The 21541-nt window shown below is 41.4% G+C and overlaps 1 protein-coding gene across 7 annotated transcripts in view; it reads left to right on the top strand.

Moving 5' to 3' along the window:
* The window catches only part of LOC115160647 (double-stranded RNA-specific editase 1), a 197750-nt gene that overhangs the window by 163659 nt on the left and 12550 nt on the right, over positions 1–21541 (top strand). For 6 of the 7 annotated variants that reach the window (XM_029710884.1, XM_029710881.1, XM_029710880.1 and 3 more), the window contains 4 exons: positions 6302–6470; positions 6803–6954; positions 19349–19517; positions 21349–21530. In XM_029710884.1, the coding sequence (XP_029566744.1) occupies positions 6302–6470; positions 6803–6954; positions 19349–19517; positions 21349–21530 (672 nt within the window). The remainder of the gene's footprint in view (positions 1–6301; positions 6471–6802; positions 6955–19348; positions 19518–21348; positions 21531–21541) is intronic. The other variant, XM_029710887.1, reaches the window with a different exon arrangement.

Genomic DNA, 21541 nt, shown 5'->3' with positions numbered 1-21541 from the left:
GTGAGCACGAGTAGGGGGGTTATCTGGGGGGCTCTGAAGTACCGGAACACATTGAGAGAAAAAAAAGTGTCAAACACAACATAGCTTTAGATAGAGTAAACAGCCAAGTAGTCTACTGTCTATGGTGGTGAAACAGACAGCACTCTCCAAGGTGCTGATTTAATTCAAAGCATTTTAGACGTCACTGCAGTATGCCCACATACTTGAGTATAGCTGCAGGGCTTAAACAAGTCAAATTTTCTACAACCGCCATATGCATACATACAGTACCAGTCAAAACTTGGAACCACCTACTCATTCAAGGGTTTTTCTTTATTTGTAGAATTTTCTACATTGTAGATTAATAATGAGGACATCAAAACTATGAAATAACACAAATGGAATCATGTAGTAACCAAATATAGTGTTAAACAAATCAAAACATATTTGAGATTCTTCAAAATAGCCACTCTTTGCCTTGATGACAGCTTTGCACACTCTTGGCATTCTCTCAACCAGCTTCACCTGGAATGCTTTTCCAACAGTCTTGAAGGAGTTCCCACATATGCTGAGCACTTGTTGGCTACTTTTCTTTCACTCTGCGGTCCAACTCATCCCAAACCATCTCAATTGGGTTGAGGTCGGGTGATTGTGTGTAGGCCAGGTCATCTGATGCAGCACTCCATCACTCTCCTTGGTTAAATAGCCCTTACACAGCCTGGAGATGTGTTTTTGGTCATTGTCCTGTTGAAAAACAAATGTGGCTCAGTTGGTAGAGCATGGTGTTTGCAACACCAGGGTTGTGGGTTTGATTCCCACGGGGGGTCAGTACGGAGAAAAAAGACAAAAAAAGAAAAAATGTATGAAATGTATGTATGCATTCACTACTGTAATTCGCTCTTGATCAGAGCGTCTGCTAAATGACTAAAATGTAAATGTAAGTGCAAAATCCAGATGGGATGGCGTATCGCTGAGGAATGCTATGGTAGCCATGCTGGTTAAGTGTGTCTTAAATTCTAAATAAATCACGGACTGTGTCACCAGCAAAGCACCATCACACCACCTCCTCCATGCTTCACGGTAAGAACCACACATGCGGAGATCATCCGTTCACCTACACGGCAGTTGGAACCAAAAATCTCACATTTGGACTCATCAGACCAAAGGACAGATTTCCACCGGTCTAATGTCCATTGCTCATGTTTCTTGGCCAAAGCAAGTCTCTTCTTTTTATTGGTGTCCTTTAGTAGTAGTTTCTTTGCAGCAATTCGACCATGAAGGCCTGATTCACACACTCTCCTCTGAACAGTTGATGTTGAGATGTCTGTTACTTGAACTCTGTGAAGCATTTATTTGGGCTGCAATCTGAGGTTCAGTTAACTCTAATGAACTTATCCTCAGCAGCAGAGGTAACTGTGGGATTTATTTTTCCTTTGGTGGTCCTCATGATAGCCAGTTTCATCATAGCGCTTGGTTTTTGCAAATGCACTTGAAGAAACTTTCAAGGTTGACATTTTGCGGTTTGCCTGACCTTCATGTCTTAAAGTAATGATGGACTGTTCTTTCCCTTTGCTTATTTGAGCTGTTATTGCCATAATATGGACTTGGTCTTTTACCAAATAGGGCAATCTTCTGTATACCACCCCTACCTTGTCACAACACAACTGATTGGCTCAAACGCATTAAGAAGGAAAGAAATTCCACAAATTAACTTTTAACAAGGCAGACCTGTTAATTGAAATTCATTGCAGGTACTACTATGTCATGAATCTCGTTGAGAGAATGCCAAGAGTGTGCAAAGCTGTCAAGGCAAAGGGTGGCTACTTTGAAGAATCTCACATATAAAATATATTTTGACCTAACACCTTTTTCGTTACTACATGATTCCATGTGTTATTTCATTATTTTGATGTCTTCACTATTATTCTACAATGTAGAAAATAGTAAAAAAATAGAAAAACCCTTGAATGAGTAGGTGTCTCAACTTTTGACTGGTATTGTAAATTCTCAGCTGGGGGGCTTATAAGACCCAAATTTCATATAATTTTCAAGACATGTAGCAGTAGAACAAATATCACAATATCGGAATATAACTTCAAATAAAATAAATCAATGTACGGTAGGCTACAGCAGAACACACATATGATAGGAATTTCATGTTCATATTACAAAGTTGTGTTATGTACTGTGAAGGTAAAGAAAAAAAAGTCCTACCTTAGTTTTCAAAACCTCCCACTATGACTCTCTCCATGTCAAGTCCATTTAACTCCCTGAGAGTCCTGGGGCTGTGACATTTAGCTTCCTAAGTCTGTTCTGAACACTCTAGCTGTTGCGTATTTTTTTCATTTTGAGTGTTAACTATAACCTGGGTGTCCTCTCCTAGCCTTGTCTTCAAAAACCTTTTTTCTGAGGGCTCTCTTTCTTTTTTTTTACGTCATAGGATGTTAATTTACTGTACATTCCACCCACTCTTTTGCTAGTTTAATCCCTCCAGTCGTTTCTAGACCCAAGCCCCATACCTTTTTGCATGTTGTACAGTCCAACTTTAAATTCTGCATGACAAGCCAGCCAAACGTATGCTGAATACGTTTGCTTGTTCTTGTACTGCAAATTGCACCTGCTCCGAGCACTGCCCCCCTCCCCCACCAGCTCCCCGTCTCCCGCTGAGTCTGACTCGCTAGTGGAGGTGCCGGTGGTGATGCTGAACTGGTGGGATTAGCAGCACTGCTAGCTAAGGCATCGCAAACAGTTTGCCCATCACTTCTCTTCTTCGGCAATGACAGTTATCTGGCTCGTTCTGGGTCCAATTCACCATCTTTCTCAGGATTTTTGGACTTAAAAAATATCAAACTCGATTGCCTTTTCTTATCCATTTTTTATTTGTCTTTCCCACGATTAAAATTCAGTAGGATGACGACACGTGACATGATAATGTAAGGACGCCCTCTTCACTAGCTGACCAGTACTACCAAGACCTGTGTCAAGATCAGTTCCTTGCAACACCAGCCCTCCGCATAACCTCTAAGTACAAATAAGAGAGCAGGACTGGAATCAGTGTGGCAGGATCGGATGATTACACAGAAGAATCACCACGCTATTACATGATTGATGCCGGAACAAACAAAGCCAAATCTGAGAGGTGCCGGATCCTGTTAAAATTAAGCACTGGTGAATACTTAGTGGTTCTTCCTTTATGCCGCGAGCTTATGCCGCGACCGTTTGTTGTAGATGGTGGCATTCTGTCATTGCACCACACTATCACAAGAGGGAGTTAAAATGCTGATCTATTGGTAGTCTAAACTGTGGCAATTAATGGAGGCGTCTCTCCTCTGGCACTAGAGTCCTGCATCAGGCAACAACAACAAACTGTCGGTGGTTCTGAAGTTAAGAGAGAACTTGGGTAAATACAATGGGGGCATTTCACTTGACATGTGGACTGATGATTTTCGAAAAATAAGCACGGTGGGCTTTTGGTTTCTCTCCCTCTAAAAACATAAATAAAAAATACAAAAAAATCTGGCTTTATTTACAAATTAGTACGAATGTCTCACCCCATGTTCAAGAATGGCCTTTTTCCCTTTTCGGATTACAATCGCTCACTTTTGGTTCTTTGAAACTACATCTCCAAAATATTATTATTTTTTAAACAAGCCATAGAAATTTGGTTGCAATATCAGTTACATTTTTTTATAAAAGTAAGGAACTTGTCTGTCGGCCCTGCATTAAAGACCAAAATTGTTTAAAGAAAATTGTGATAAACAATATATACCACCGTCTCTTGCGCATGTCATTTTACTTTCATAATGCATCCTTATTTACAAATGTATTATTATTATTATTATTATTATTATTATTATTAACCCTGCATTAGAATTATATAAAAGCCCCTTAGGGCAAATCTGGTCTGTGAGAATATCTAACGAAGCGAGCATAAAAGGCATTTAGTTCATCTGGTACACTCGCGTCACGTCTGCTCGCATCTGGGTTTCCCTTTGTAATCCGTAAAAGTTTTCAAGCCCTGCTACATCTGACGAGCGTCAGACCCGGTGTAGTAGGATTCAGTCTTAATCCTGTATTGACGCTTTGCTTGTTTGATGGTTCGTCTGCGGGCATAGAGGGATTTCTTATAAGCGTCCGGATTAGGGTCCTGCTCCTTGAAAGCAGCAGATCTAGCCTTTTGCTCGATGCGGATGTTGCCTGTAATCCATGGCTTCTGGTTGGGATATGTATGTACGTTCACTGTGGGGAAGATGTCGTCAATGCACATATTGATGAAGCTGATGTTATACTCCTCAATGCTATTGGATGAATCCTGGAATATATTCCAGTCTGTGCTAGCAAAACAGTCCTGTAGTGTAGCATCCACTTCATTTGACCACTTCCGTATTGAGCGAGTCACTGGTACTTCCTGCTTTAGTTTTTGCCTGTAAGCAGGAATCAGGAGAATAGTATTATGGTAAGATTTGCCAAATGGAATGTGGGGGAGCTTTGTATGCATCTCTGTGTGAGGAGTTATTTTCCCTCTTGTTGCACGTGTGAAATGCTGGTATAAATGAAGTAAAATGGATTTAAGTTTGCCTGCATTAAAGTCCCCGGCCACTAGGGGCGCCACTTCTGGGTGAGCATTTTCCTGTTTGCTTATGGCCTTATAGAGTTGGTTGAGTGCGGTCTTAGTGCCAGCATCGGTCTGTGGCGGTAAATAGATGGCTAAGAATAATATAGATGAGAACTCTCTATAGCTTATCGTAAGGTACTCTACCTCAGGCGAGCAATACCTCGAGACTTCTTTAATATTAGACATCGCGCACCAGCTGTTATTGACAAAAAGACACACACCCCCACCCCTCGTCTTCCCAGACGTAGCTTCTCTGTTCTGCCAGTGCATGGAAAATCCCACCAGCTCTATATTATCCGTGAAAGATAAGATATTACATTTTTTTTTCCCCCTTGGTAGGAAAGTCTTGATTGTAGGTCATCGATTTTATTTTCCAATGATTGCGCGTTGGCCAATAGAACGGATGGCAGTGGGAGTTTACTCTCTCGCCTATGAATTCTTAAAGGCAGCCCGACCTCTGCCCCCTTCTTCTCTGTCTTTTTGTCACGCAAATGACGGGGATTTGGGCCTGTTTCCGGGAAAGCAGTACGTCAGACTCGTTAAAGAAAAATGAATTACACCCAAAGTCATCCAATTCAGCACCATTTCGCACTGCTCTGAGACAAGCATGGGCACTGGTCTTGATAAATCAATGAGATTTTGATTTTCACTTTATCTCCGTTTCGGTATTGGTTAGCCTACAATTAGGCTGTGGAAATGTTTGAATTATTTTGCTCCAAGTAGCCTACTCTCGACCGGTCACATTGTACAGCGCCATATTTTCCCAACGGAAACCCTGAGAGTTTTCTATTTCTTGGAATAGAAACACCATAATATTAATAAAATTAATTAAGCTACATTTCTTAAAATCAATCCTGTATACTATGTTCTTACAAAAAAGGTTTTAAATTCTCTAGTACAGCCAATATTGAAGGCTATCAAATGCTTCTCAAAGATGCCCTCTGGTGGTCAAACTAGCACTAACTAGCATTAATGACAACAATGGCTGACACTTAAATAACATGCCATAGAATTCTGTGGCTGTCACGTATACTCCCTCTCCGGCCTCTAGGTCATCAGGCTGCTGATTATCCCGCACACCTGTCACCATCGTCAAGCGCACCAGCGTCTTATGACACTCACCTGGACTCCATCGCCTCCTTGATTATCTTCTCTATATCTGTCCCTCCCCTTGGTTCTTTCCTCAGGTGTTATTGACTCTGTTTCATGTCGGTGCTTTTTTTATGTTTAATGTTTTGTTTATTTATTAAAACGCTCACTCTCTGTACTTGCTTCCCGACTCTCAGCGCACTCATTACAGTGGCAGCCCGCAAGGTGTGCTGCAGTATGACACAACTTTTAAAGGAAGAACCACTAAGTAAATTAGATTTCTGTATTTAATTTTCAATAAATTTGCAGAAATTTCTAAAAACATGTTTTCACTTTGTCTTTATGGAGTATTGTGTGTAGATGGGTGAGAAAAAAAATCTATTTAATCCATTTTGGATTCAGGCTGAAACGCAACAAAATGTGAATTAAGTCAATGGGTATGAGTACTTTATGAAGGTGCACTGTACATGTCCCTTATCTAAAATACAATAAAATGTAAATGAAATGGAATAATATAATGTCAATTAAATGGAATAATAGAAAAGTAAAAACCCTAAACACGAATGTTTTTATTGAATGTAAAGGTGAATTTTGAGCCTCTCTGTTCCCTACCCCCAGGCACGGACGTGAAAGAGGCCCAGGTGATCTGTGTCTCCACTGGCACCAAGTGCATCAACGGCGAGTACATGAGTGACCGTGGCTTGGCGCTCAACGACTGCCATGCAGAGATTATCGCCCGTCGCTCGCTCATCCGGTACCTCTACGCCCAGCTGGAGCACTTCCTAAGGTGAGAAGTCAAGGGGTGGAGGCAATGGCAGAGGCCATTGAAAATACAAACAATGACTCTCATTTTGATTGGAGTTTGTTGGTTGTAGCTAACCTTTCGTGGGTCATGAAGTCATAGTCCTTGATTTGTATTTAGTTGTAAAATAAAGTCCACTTTTGCATAACTTTTTCTATATGCTTCAAATGTTGCAAATTGTTTCTTCAATTGCAACATGGCATTCCTGTTTTGCTCTTGCTTCAGCTGATTATTTTAGTAATTTTAGTTTTCTGTGAAATTTGGTCCCTCTGCCCACACTTTACACTGTCCACATTTTTTCACCCTCTGTCAATTAGCAGCAACAAGGAGGAGCAGCAGAAGTCTATATTCATGCGCTGTGACAAGCGTGGCTACCGGCTAAAGGACAACGTGCAGTTCCACCTCTACATCAGCACCTCGCCCTGCGGCGATGCACGCATCTTCTCACCGCACGAGGCCGGCATGGAAGGTATGAGGCACCAGTCCTTACCATATGACAGTAAGAGATGTGCCCGAACCTCTTGCTCACCCTTCTGTGCCACCATGTACCATGATGGCATGATACCTGTCTTTTTCATCAGATGCATATATCTGGCTATCCAGCGCCTGCTTAATGCTTCTAGATGTGAATCGGGCTGTGAATGCGTTCTGCCCTTAAGTTTATATGAAGCCTAGTTATTGGTTACTAGTCAGACTGTTAATGTGTGACGCACCGTCATATAAACCTAGAAGAGCATTTCCGATCATAAACGTATTGTTTTTAACTTAATGCAATTCACTGAACTATCCCTTTAGGGCAAGTGAAAAAGAGCACCACCAATTGGTGTTAGAGTCTGAAAGAGGTGCCGGTTTGCTTAAAAAAAATGTATATATACATACATTTGTGATTTGTTTTTCTGAACCGATTGCCCAAAAATCGTCAAATGTCAGATTTGGCCATTGACAAGCACCTAAATTGGAACGCAGTGGCTGTACAGTAATATGCTAGACCTCCAAGTTCTCCACTTCACAGCGCTGATTGGGTTTTGACTGACGGCCGTTCCAAACCTCAGGACTGTGCGCGACAAGAAGATGCTCCCATCCGTCCCGTTGAATGGGCTACTTTTGAGCATTTGTTGTTGTCTGTGAGGGGAAAGCTTCAAATCAAGAGGAGTGGAAAGATGAGATGTTCTGAATGATGAGATGTTAAGGATTATAATAAATACCGCTTTGATGTCATACAAGCAAACCACACAGCCGTGAGTCCAAATGTGCACTACACATTTCTATATTAAAAAAGTCTTGTCATTTACAGTATCATCATTTATGATCACTATGTTTGATCCAGAGATACAATGCGTTATAGGGTTGGGCGGTATCCAGATTTTCATTTCATCGTACCATCCTTCTCTCACCTCTGGATTTACGCTATTACCGGTTTAGTACACAAGGGGGCGACCCCAAAGAAACAAAACCCATTGAGCGTCTATTACCAGAATGCAAACAAAATTGGCTCAAGTAGAAGTGAATTTCCATGGAAGGTGCTAGCTAAATATGCTAATGAGTGCACATGAAAATAAACGAATTGCAAAGACAGTCAATCCAGCTCACAAAGTTATACATGTGTAGGCAGGAGTTACCGAATGTCATATTTGGTGAGTCTGGACATTACCAACTGAATGTGAACGAGAGACATTGCGCAAATGAACAAAGTTTTGATGCATGCTTGTCTGTAGGAAGAACAGTACTTGCTCTCCAACAGCATGTCTACAAGCTGTGTCTTTCTGGAGTCGCTAGGGCAACGGGCCTGCCGGAGAAGAGGGGGGAGAGCAGACAAGCAGAGAAAGGAGAGGAGAAAAAACCCAAGGAAATCAAGATCGCAGTGGCAGCTGTACAAATAACTAATCCAAAGGGCTTTGACTTCTCAAACACGGAAGGAAGCTAACACAATATGATGCCTCGTCACCTTATTAATTCATCCACTTACTTAGATAGCAAGATAATTTAGGGGTAGTGTTAACGCAGAATTCTGCATTTTTCACGCGGGGAAAAAAGAACGCGTAAGAAATATCGAGGCGCGTTTTATAAACGCGGATCTAAAATGCTTCTTATTGTAACTTCTGCTCGGCATCAGACTAATTTTGTGCTTCAGTTGCACTTCTAAACTCGGATGAGAATTTACAAACAAGTAGCTACTTTTCTCCGGTACGTTTCTCAGTGTAGCCAGCCTATTTTTCTTCATAAAGTGCAAGATTACCTTTAAGCAAAATATTAGGAAATGTAGCTGGTTCCATTCTTTCTATGATAGGCCTAAACATTAGAAATATGATAGCCATGGATCATATTTACAAAAAAGACCTTGCTTTTTCATTGTAAGTGTGGCTGCCAGCCAAATAGAGTTTCACTTCTGTGTGTTGCACATTTTCATCTAATGAAAATGAAGTTATTTTCGGCCGAATGTGTTGCACTAATGTATTTTCTGTGAAGGAAAATGTTTTGTATATTGTGGTTAACCGTTGGGTGTTGGGTTGAGCGCACAGGGATGGACACAGAGACAGGGTGGTTCAAGTCAGAAAACACGACTTTACTAAGCAAAAAATAATAAACGTAACAAAATAACTTGGATGGCTCGGTCCTTCTCATTAGTCTCCAGGAGCTTCGTTCTCCTCTGTCAGTGCACTCCTTGCCTTTCCCTTTTACTCTCCCGCGGTGTGCTCCATTTGTGGTCTGCACAGCTGGTTGGCACTCTCCCCTAATTATCCCTAATTGGCGCCACCGGCTTCGGGGTGCCCAGCCCGGGTCCTCCCAGCAGAGGGAACCAACGTCGCGACACCGACCTCCCCTCTATCACCAACACCCAGGGTAGACCTCCTGGGATACCACAACATATACAGTACCAGTCAAAAGTTTGGACACACCTGCTCATTCAAGGGTTTTTCTTCATTTTTACTATTTTCTACATTGAAGAATAATAGTGAAGACATCCAAAACTATGAAATAACACATGGAATCATGTAATCACCGAAAGTGTATATGCTTTAAAGAATCTCAAATATAAAATAGCCACCCTTTGCCTTGATGGCAACTTTGCACACTCTTGGCATTCTCTCAACCAGCTTCATGAGGTAGTCACCTGGAATGCATTTCAATTAACAGGTATTCTTTGTTAAAAGTTGATTCGTGGAATTTCTTTCCTCAAAGCGTTTGAACCAATCAGTTGTGTTGTGACAAGTTAGGGGTGGGTATACAGAAGATGGATATATTTGGTAAAAGACCAAGTCCATATTATGACAAGAACAGCTCAAATAAGCAAAGAGAAATTACAGTCCATCGTTACTTTAAAACATGAAGGTCAGTCAATCTGGAAAATGTCAAGAACTTTGAAAGTTTCTTCAAGTGCACTCGATAAAACCAAGTGCTATGATGGAACTGGCTCTCATGAGGACCACCACAGGAAAGGAAGACCCAGAGTTACAGTTGAAGTCGGAGGTTTACATACACCTTAGCCAAATACATTTAAACTCAGTTTTTCACAATTTCTGACACTTAATCCTAGTAAAAATTCCCTGTCTTAGGTCAGTTAGGATCACCACTTTATTTTAAGAATGTGAAATGTCAGAATAATAGTAGAGAGAATTATTATTTCAGCTTTTATTTCTTTCATCACATTCCCAGTGGGTCAGAAGTTTACATACACTCAATTAGTATTTGGTTGCATTGCCTTTAAATTGTTTAACTTGGGTCAAATGTTTCGGGTAGCCTTCCACAAGCTTCCCACAATAAGTTAGGTGAATTTTGGCCCATTCCTCCTGACAGAGCTGGTGTAACTGAGTCAGGTTTGTAGGCCTCCTTGCTCGCACACATCCTTTTTCAGTTCTGCCCACAAATTTTCTATGGGATTGAGGTCAGGGCTTTGTGATGGCCACTCCAATACCTTGACTTAGTTGTCCTTAAGCCATTTTGCCACAACATTGGAAGCATGCTTGGGGTCATTGTCCATTTGGAAGAACCATTTGCGACCAAGCTTTAACTTCCTGACGATGTCTTGAGATGTTGCTTCAATATATCCACCTAATTTTCCTTCCCTCTTGATGCCATCTATTTTGTGCACCAGTCCCTCCTGCAGCAAAGCACCCCAACAACATGATGCTGCCACCCCCGTGCTTCACGGTTGGGATGGTGTTCTTCGGCTTGCAAGCCTCCCCCTTTTTCCTCCAAACATAATGATGGTCATCATGGCCAAACAGTTCTATTTTTGTTTCATCAGACCAGATGATATTTCTCCAAAAAGTACAATCTTCGTCCCCATGTGCAGTTGCAAACCGTAGTCTGTTTTTTATGGTGGTTTTGGAGCAGTGGCTTCTTCCTTGCTGAGTGGCCTTTCAGGTTATGTCGATATAGGACTCGTTTTACTGTGGATATAGATACTTTTGTACCTGTTTCCTCCAGCATATTCACAAGGTCCTTTGCTGTTGTTCTGGGATTGTTTTGCACTTTTCGCAACAAAGTATGTTCATCTCTAGGAGACAGAACACGTCTCCTTCCTGAGCGGTATGACGGCTGCTTTGTCCTATGGTGTTTATACTTGCGTACTCTTGTTTGTACATATGAACGTCGTACCTTCAGGCGTTTGGAAATTGCTCCCAAGGATGAGGTCTTGGCTGATTTCTTTAGATTTTTCCATTTTCCCACTGAGTTTGAAGGCAGGCCTTGAAATACATCCACAGGTACACCTCCAATTGACTCAAATGATGTCAATTAGCCTATCAGAAGCTTCTAAAGCCATGACATAATTTTTGGAAATTTTCCAAGCTGTTTAAAGGCACAGTCAACTTAGTGTATGTAAACTTCTGACCCACTGGAATTGTGATACAGTGAATTATAAGTGAAATAATTAGTCTGTAAACAATTGTTGGAAAAATGACTTGTGTCATGCACAAAAGAGATGTCCTAACCGACTTGCCAAAACTATAGTTTGTTAAAAAGATATTTGTGTAGTGGTTGAAAACAAGTTTTAATGACTCTAACCTAAGTGTATGTAAACTTCCGACTTCAACTTTACCTCTGCTGCAGAGGATACGTTCATTAGAGTTACCAGACTCAGCCATTGCTGCCAAAATATATGCTTCAGAGTTCAAGTAACAGAAACATCTCAACATCAACTGTTCAGAGGAGACTGCATGAATCAGGCCTTCATGGTTGAATTGCTGCAGATAAATCACTACTAAAGGACACCAATAAGAAGAGACTTGCTTGGGCCATGAAACACGAGCAATGGACATAAGACCGGTGGAGATCTGTCCTTTTGGTCTGTTGAGTCCAATTTTAAGATTTTTGGTTCCAACTGCCGTGTCTTTGTAAGACTCAAAGTAGGTGAACAGATGATCTCCGCATGTGTGGTTCCCACCATGAAGCATGGAGGAAGAGGTGTGATGGTATGGGGGTGCTTTGCTGGTGACACTGTCAATGATTTATTTAGAATTCAAGGCACACTTAACCAGCATGGCTACCACAACGCTCTGCAGTGATATGCCATCCCATCTGGTTTGCGCTTAGTGGGACTATCATTTGTTTTTCAACAGGACATTGACCCAAAACACACCTCCAGGCTGTGTAAGGGCTATTTGACCAAGAAGGAGAGTGATGGAGTGCTGCACCATATGACCTTGCCTCCACAGTCAACCAACCTCAACCCAATGTATATGGTTTGGGAGAATTTGGACCGCAGAGTGAAGAAAAAGCAGATAAAAAGTGCTCAGCATATGTGTGAACTACTTCAAGACTGTTGGAAAAACATTCCAGGTGAAGCTGGTTGAGAGAGATTGGGATGACCTCTGTCCTGCTCTAAAACTGTGCCTTTAGTCTGGTAACATTATTTTCAAGTTGCATTTGTGTGTGTGTGTGTGTGTGTGTGTGTGTGTGTGTGTGTGTGTTTCTTCAGTTAAATTTTGGCTCATTTGAAGAGTCTAAAATATATTTTGATTTGTTTAACTTCTTGGGGCTATGTGGGACGTTAGCGTGCCACCCGTGGCGCACCCTATCAACAGCAGGTGCATTTCAAGAGCGGCAAATTTGAAACCAAATAAATGTCAAAATTCAAATTTCTCAAACATACAACTAACTTACAGCCTTTGAAAGATAAACATCTTCTTAATCTAACCACGTTGTCCGATTTCAAAAAGGTTTTACGGGGAAAGCATAAAGTTATGTTAGGAGAGTACATTGATAATAGCTGTGTGTAATGCATTGTCGATTCAAAGACAGGCGTCACCAAAACCATAAAATCAGCTAAAATTATGCACTAACCTTTTACAATCTCCATCAGATGACACTCCTATGACATTATGTTAGACAATGCATGCATTTTTAGTTCTATCAAGTTCATATTTATATCTAAAAACAGCGTTTTACTATGGCGTTGATGTTCAGGAAATCGTTTCCCTCCAATACCGGCAGTCAAGTCATGACAACAAAATAATTAATTAATATTAGAAAACATTGGTAAAATATTATATTGTCATTCAAAGAATTATAGATGTACATCTCTTGAACGCAATGGACTTGCCAGATTTAAAATTAACCTTACTGGGAAATCACACTTTGCAATAATCTGAGCACTGCGCCCAGAAAAATACGCATTGCGATACAGACTAACCGCCATGTTGGAGAGATCTAAAATCGAAAATACTATGTAAATAATCCATTACCTTTGATTCTCTTCATCAGATGTCACTTCCAAAGAATCCCAGGTCCATAACGAATGTAGTTTTGTTCAAAAAAGCTCATCATTTATGTCCAAAAACCTCCGTGTTGTAGCACATGATCTAAGCCAGCCGGACTTCACTTCACATCACGAACGGAAAAAATATATTTACGTTCGTTCAAACATGTCAAACGTTGTATCGCATAAATCATTAGGGCCTTTTTTAACCAGAACATGAATAAAATTCAAGGCGGACCATTGGGTTCTCTTTTAAAACGTTTCAGAATGAGAGTACCCACCATCAACTCGCGCGCAAGGTGTCTAATGGGCCATCACCGTTCCAAGGCTCTTCTTCAGTCAGATCTCACTGTAGAAGACTCAAAACACTTTGTAAAGGCTGGGGACATCTTGTGGAAGCAATAGGAAGTGCCAAAACATTCCTCACCCCCTTTGTTTTTCAATGGTATAGCCTTAAAGTCAATTCAACACATCAGGTATCCACTTCCTGTCAGAATCTGTCTCAGGGTTTTGCCTGCCAAATGAGTTCTGTTATACTCACAGACACCATTCAAACAGTTTTTGAAACTTTAGGGTGTTTTCTATCCATATATAATAAGTATATGCATATTGTAGTTACTGGGTAGGATTAGTAACCAGATTAAATCGGGTACATTTTTTTATCCAGCCGTGAAAATACTGCCCCCTATACCCTAACAGGTTAACACTTTTTTGGTTACTATATGATTCCATATGTATTATTTAATAGTTTTGATGTCTTCACTATTATTCTACAATGTAGAAAATAGTAGAAATAAAGAAAAAAGCCTTGAATGAGTAGGTGTGTCCAAACTTTTGACTAGTACTGAACATATAGGGCTGTCCCCTTTGGTGACATCACATGTTTAGTGACCTTTGACAGCCACAGTCAATCAACCCCAGCTTTGGGTCAGTCTCCATTCCCCTCACTTAGCTGGCTGACACCTTTTTAAATAGAATTTTACACATGTTGAGAATTAAATATCAGAGCTTTTTAATTTTGTTCAATTCACTTTTGTATGTTTTCCTTTTATTCTTGGTTTCGTTGAATTATAATTTCACTTTGGTTGTCCAAATGTGCAATAAACACATTGCCAACAAGTCTAATAATTAGTGAGTCTTCCTCTCCCCCTTTTTCTCTTTGCATCTCTCTCTCGCACTCTCTCATTCCTTTCTCCCTTTCTCTCGCTCTCCTTTCTTTCGCTCTCCTTTCACTCGCTCTCCTTTCTCACTCTTTTTCCTCGCTCTCTCCTTTCTCTCGCTATTATCTCTCTCTACTTCTACCCCTTTCTCTGATTACTCACCCTCTTTATATGTCACATATACATGATTTTGTCATTGTTTCCCTGCATACAGAAAAAGGAAATACCCTTGTACAATTAGTCAGTGGCCTTTTGAGTTAGATTCCAACATTTAGAAATGATGTGATTAATACAATGAAGTTCTATTTAAAGTTGTCTTTCGTGTCCTTTGCACTGTTGAGGTGATTTGGTGTCATGCCCTAGAGGACCACAATAGAAACAAGTCTCTTGACTTTTTTGTGTAAGTATCCTCGACAGTTGTATCTGTTGCCTAGTGTAGCATGTATTTTAAATGATCAAATCTACTGTGTAAATGTACAGGTGGCCAGGATTGCTTTGATATTGGTGGTACAGACCCTTAATGGCAATACAATTTAGATTTTGAGTGACAAAACATTAATAAATCAGATGCATTAATTCATGGTCTGAAAGAAGCTTATTTGTATTTTATTATGGATCCCCATTAGTTTCTGCCAAGAAAGCAGCTACTCTGCCTGGGGTCCAGCAAAATAAAGGCAGTTATACATTTGAAAAACATTACAATACATTCATAACATATTAAGTATGTGCCCTCAGGCCTCTACTCTACTACCACATATCTATATCACAAAATACATGTGTACATGCGTATGTTATCATATGTTTGTATGCATGTGTCTGTGTTGCTTCCCAGTCCGTACTGTTCCATAACGTACATTTTTATCTGTTTTCTTTATCTAATTTTACTGCTGTCGTGAGTTACTTGATGTGGAATAGATTTCCATGTAGTCATGGCTCTATGTAGCACTGTGCGCCTCCCATAGTCTGTTCTGGACTTGGGGACTGTGAAGAGACCTCTGGTGTCTTGTGGGGTATGCATGGGTGTCTGAGATATGTGCCAGTAGTTCGAACAGACAGCTCGGCGCATTCAACATGTCAATACCTCTCACAAAAACAAGTAGTTATGAAGTCAATCTCTCTTCCACTTTGAGCCAGGAGAGAATGGTATTGTTTGCTTTCTGTGTACATCCAAGGGACAGCCATGCTTACCTGTTCTGAGCCAATTGCAATTTTCCTAAGTCTCTCTGTGGCACCTGACCATAAGACTGAACAGTAGTCCAGGTGCAACAAAACTAGGGCCTGTAGGACCTGCCTCATTGATAGTGCTGTTAAGAATGCAGAGCATCGCTTTATTATGTACAGACTTCTCCCCATCCTAGCTATTGTATCAATATGTTTTGACCATGACAGTTTACAATCCAGAGTTACTACAAGCAGTTTAGTCTCCTGAACTTGCTACATTTCCACATTATTCATTACAATATTTAGTTGAGGTTTAGGGTTTAGTGAAAAAAATACAATGCTTTTAGTTTTTCAAATATTTCGGACTAACTTATTCCTTGCCACCCATTCTGAAACTAAGTGTAGCTCTTTAAGTGTTGCTGTCATTTCAGTCGCTGTGGTAACTGATGTGTATAGTGTTGAGTCAACCGCAGACATATACATACTGGCTTTAATCAAAGCCATAGGCATGTCGTTAGTAAAGATTGAAAAAAGAATAGGGGCATTGACAGCTGCCCTGGGGAATTCCATAATTTTACCTGGATTTTGTTGGAGAGGCTTCCATTAATGAACACCCTCTTGTGTTCTGTTAGTGGTAACTCTTTATCGACAATATAGCAGCGGATGTAAAGCCATAACAAGTTTTTCCAGCAACAGACTATGATCGATAATGTCAAAAGCCGCACTGAAGTCTAACAAAACAGCCCCCACAATCTTTTTATCATTAATTTCTCTCAGCCAATCATCAGTCATTTGTGTAAGTGCTGTCCTTGTTGAATATCCTTCCCTACATGGGTGCTGAAAGTCTGTCAATTTGTTTACTGTAAAATAGCTTTCTATATGGTCAAACACCGTTTTTTCTAAAAGTATTCTAAGGGTTGTTTACAGGCTGATTGGTCATCTATTTGGCCAGTTAAGGGGGCTTTACTATTGTTAGGTAGGGGAATAACATTTGCTTCCCTCCAGGGCTGAGGGCACGCTTTTTAGTAAGCTTAAATTTGAAGATATGGCAAATAGGAGTGGCAATATCGTCCGCTATTATCCTCAGTAATATTCCATTCAAGTTGTCAGACTCTGGTGGCTTGTCAATGATTTTTTTCACCTCTTCCACACTTACTTTACGGAATTGAAAATTTACAATGCTTGTCTTTCATAATTTGGTCAGATATGTAGTGTCAGCGTTTGTTGCTGGCATGTCATGCCTGTTTGCTGATCTTGCCAATGGAAAAAAAAAAAATTCATGTAGTTGGCAATATCAGTGGATTTTGTGATGAATGAGCCATCTGATCCAATGAATGATGGCGCGGCGTTTTCCTTTTTGCCCAAAGTGTATTTTAAGGTGATCCCAAGCTTTTTATTTTATCGTTCTTTGTTTCATAGTGTAGTTTCTTCTTTTTATTCAGTTTAGTCACACGATTTCTCAAGTTGCAGTACCTTTGCCAATCGGTTGTACAGCCAGACCTATTTGCCATCTCTTTTGCCTCATCCCTCTCAACCATCCATTTTTTCAATTCCTCATCAATCCTCGGGGATTTAACAGTTTTTGCAGTCATTTTCTTAATGGGTGCATTGGGATGTGCAGCGTCTGGTTGCTCGACATTACACACCACGGTCCAACAAACATTCTTCACATCACATCAACAACATAGGAATCACTACAGAACTTATTGTATGACCTCTAATACACAATATTAGGCCCAGACTTTGGTACTTTGGTTTTCTTAGATATGGCTACTATATTGTGATCACTACTTCCGATGGTTTGGATTCTGCTTTCAAACAAATTTCTGCAACATCAGTAAAGATATGATCAATACATGTTGTTGATTTCATTCCTGTACTGTTTGTAACTACCCTGGTAGGTTGATTGATAACCTGAACCAGGTTGCAGGCACTAGTTACAGTTTGAAGCTTTCTCTTGAGTGAACAGCCTGATGAAAGCCAGTCAATATTTAAATCACCCAGAAAGTATGCCTCTATTGATATCACATACATTATCAAGCATTTCACACATGTTATCCAGATACTGACTGTTTTCACTTGGTCTATAGCAGCTTCCCACCAGAAGGGGCTTTAGGTGAGGCAGATGAACCTGTAGCCACATTACTTCAACAGTATTTAACGAGATCCTCTCTAAGCTTTACAGGAATGTGTTTCTGAATATTAACAGCCACACCTCCACCTTTGGCATTTGTCTTCTCTGTAGATCTTATAACCATGTGTTGCTACCAAAATCATCAAAGGTATTATCTAAGTGAGTTTCAGAGATTGTCACAATATAAATGTAATCTGTTACTTACTAGTTATTGATTTCATGAACCTTGTTTCTTAAGACCCATGTTAACGTAGGATATTTTTCTCTTTTCTGGGATGCTTGATTGCTTTACTGGAAAGCTTGGCAGAGGTAGACCATGCTCGGGTTATTTTTATTAGTGCAGGATGAGCTGCACACAGTGGACTTCCTACTAGGGCACACCACCTCAGTGCTAACAGTATTACTCTGGTTCATAGGCATATGATTACTGCATACAATAGCTGTAGGATCAGCAGAGGCATTCAGGGCAGTAAGAGGGATATAAATTAGGTTACTTATATTGTGTCTTCCAACGCCCCTGGGATAATGTAGATTTGCTGAAGCATTATGACAACTCAGCAACCCAATGATGAGGATTAAATGCGCTGGACATGGGTCATTGATAATTAATTGTCTCAACGCAGCCTAATAATGCTGTAAAAGGATCCAGGAACCCAGATGATTTGGAGCTTTGTTTCCAGAAGGTATCAAAATTGTCAATAAATGTTACACCAACCGAGCTGCAATAGTCTCGTAGCCAGTTATGGAGGGCTGAAAGTCTGCTGGATCGTTCAATGCCACGATTTAGGGAGGGCAGAGGGCCAGATATTGTGGGGCGTTTGTTGGTGTCAAGTAGAGACCCAATCAGTTCTTCAAATCCAACTTGAGCTGTTCTGAGCTGCCCTTTATCATGTAATTTGACCCCACATCAACTATGACAATACCCGCCCCCGGTGACTGACTCACAGCCTCGGGAAGCAACCTGGTGATATCCTGAACTTTGACCCCACATGAACCATAACAGTATCAGCCCCCGGTAACTGACTCACAGCCTCGGGAAGCAACCTGGTGATATCGTGAACTTTTGCCCCAGGAAAACACAAATGATCCTCTTGGATGTTTTGATAGAAAGCATTTAAAGATGCGATAGTGTCATAGAATCCTTATTCAGTTCAAGCAGCTTGGTGATCATTTTTTTCTTCATGAAGAGTAATAAATAATTTCTTTAGCTGCATCAAGTTCAACACATTTTTCACAAATGAAGGTATCCATCGGACCTTTCCCCGTGACGACAACGAACATGTAACGGATTATACATTTTAATAGCATGCAAGTCCCCAGTAGATTCAAATCAGTTCTCACCCCCCCGGATACTTAGATGCTCCCTCCATGGCCTCTGACGCCCCCACCAGCCCCCCGCAACTGTGTTTGTCTGTCTCTCGTTGAATGTGAAGAGCGAGAGAGAAGCGCAGGGGGGGCGGGTGATCTCTGGGTCGGTTGTCAGTGGCGGGTCGCCAGCTGTTCCTTGCTACACACCGGCCCGGCTGCGTGTTAGCGTTCTGTGTAGCCTCTCAGAGCTGTGTTGGGCGTGTCCCCAGTGTAGTTCTTGCATTCACGCATAGTGAAGGATAAAACGGTTCGAATAATACTGTTAGAAAACCGGAGATTCTCTGCACAGCCGCGGGTGAAGGATTAATCCATCTTTCTTGTCCTTGTCCCCCCCCCACAGACCAAGGAGACCGACACCCCAACCGGAAGGCGCGGGGCCAGCTGAGGACCAAAATAGAGTCTGGGGAGGGGACTATCCCCGTGAGGACCAGCAACACCATCCAGACATGGGACGGGGTGCTGCAGGGAGAGAGGCTGCTCACCATGTCCTGCAGTGACAAGATCGCAAGGTAACCTGGCCGTTGTGGCCCCTTTTGCTATCTCTTTCACCACATATTCTCCCCCAAAGCCAACAAGATTGTGAGACACCATGTAGGTTTGATAAGTGGTATGGTCCAGGATGTTTCAATTTAGGATTTTAATTGGACATTAAACAGTTAAACAGTGAATATGAATTTGACTCCAATTCTTGCCCATTACTTACTCAATCCTTAGTCAGTAAGCTGCTCTTATGGTCGATACAGCTATATTTTATGGCCCACCTGTATGAACCATAGTTAGGCTACTAGTATCTGTGTAAAGGTGTCCGTTACACCCATTTAGCAGACTCTGCGTTGCCTCTAATGCATAGGAATAGATTCATACATGATTAATAGAGGTTTGGTCTTGACTTGCAATTATTTGATGTGTTTTCAGCTAGTTTTGTTTAAATTGGCCTATGATACAATGCAGAAATGTCATCCAATACATAAGAACAAAAATAATCTTGTTAAAATGAATAATGGAGGATTGCAATGTTGCCTAGTGGGCTGGTTTTCTAGAGCAGTTAGTCTTTGTTTTATATGTGATAGCGCTTAGCTGCTAGGCGTTATCCTGTATATCCCACTTCAGTCAGGCCCAGTTTCATTTGAAATCAGGCAATGTCAGGGACAGCTAAATCGATGGGTCCAACCCAGGTATTTTCGCAGGCACCACACACAGCCCTGCTCACTGTCCACAGTCAAGGCAATGCCAACAGGAGAGTGACACTCCTAATGTTTTTGAGCATGCAATAATGGCCCAGCTGCTATACTATGTAACACAAAAATCGAAGTCAAAAGAAAACACGATGACAGTATACAAATAGCAATAACTAGCATTGTTTCACCTAGCCCTCAGTGTTCTTTCCCTGCGGTTTGTGTGTTTTTTGTAGTTTTTTTACGCCATTCTCCTTTGATTACATGGCCTGCCTCACGGCACTAATGCACAATATGGAGGCCTAGTTCTTCCTATTCCCGGCTAGTTAAAGGGCCTCATTAGAAGTGTTACTCTCCAGATTCATTTTTTCTTTGAAAAAGCAACTGATTGTGAAGGCCTTCAAAAAGCCCCAATCACTTCAGTGTGCTAAGGGAGAGTGGTGATCATGCTCAAGTGTGTGTGTGTGTATGCATGCATGCAAGTGTGCAAGTTCATGCATGTGTATGGCCAAAGAGCGGAGCACTATTTTTGTCTGATTTGATTGTGCGCCCCAGAACCTCCATGGCCACTGGCGCTAGCTGCTATTCATAAAGGGCTAAATCACGTTCATCAAGTAAGGTGGGTGGGGAGGAAGGACTGAACAACAGTAATGATACAGTCCAACGATCAACCCCCATTGCATATGGAAGATGTCCCTGCTGAGGGCTAATGGAAAACTGAAGGTCTCCTAGCCTTGTCTGACTGCGACTCCAGTCTGTGTCTTAATTTCACACACTCTCACACACACACTGCCTCGGGTCAGGAGGAGACCGGAGCAGCAGTTATCAGAGCTGTTTGTCAGGGTCTCGTTTCTGTCGTCTGGTAATGGTATTTTTACTCCCGTCTGCCTGTCTGTCCTTTTTGAAGTCGTCTCTCTCCAAGGCAATTGGCATAAACGCTTTATAGAGAGTGTGGAAGGAAATTGATGGGAAAGATGGCACTGCTAATGTAACAACACCGAATGTAGAGTGAAATAAATAAAATTGGATATTTCAGACTTAGTGCCCATTCCTAAGTTTGCACGTGTGCACGCATTTGTGTGTTTTTGTGCGTGTGTGTGTGCACTTGTATGCATGCATGTTTGTGTACATGTGCATACTAAATGTGTGTGCTCCTCTGTTGCAGATGGAACGTGGTGGGCATCCAGGGCTCTCTGATGAGCTACTTCACGGAGCCAATCTACTTCTCCAGCATCATCCTGGGCAGCCTGTACCACGCCGACCACCTCTCCCGGGCTATGTACCAGCGCATCGCCGACATCGAGGACCTGCCCCAACAGTTCAGCCTCAACAGGCCTCTACTGAGCGGTCAGTACCCT

Source organism: Salmo trutta, chromosome 24, assembly GCF_901001165.1.
Source record: "Salmo trutta chromosome 24, fSalTru1.1, whole genome shotgun sequence".
Classification (NCBI taxonomy): domain Eukaryota; kingdom Metazoa; phylum Chordata; class Actinopteri; order Salmoniformes; family Salmonidae; genus Salmo; species Salmo trutta.
The sequence above is the reverse complement of the archived record's forward strand: the minus strand, read 5'-3'. Positions and strand labels throughout refer to the sequence as shown.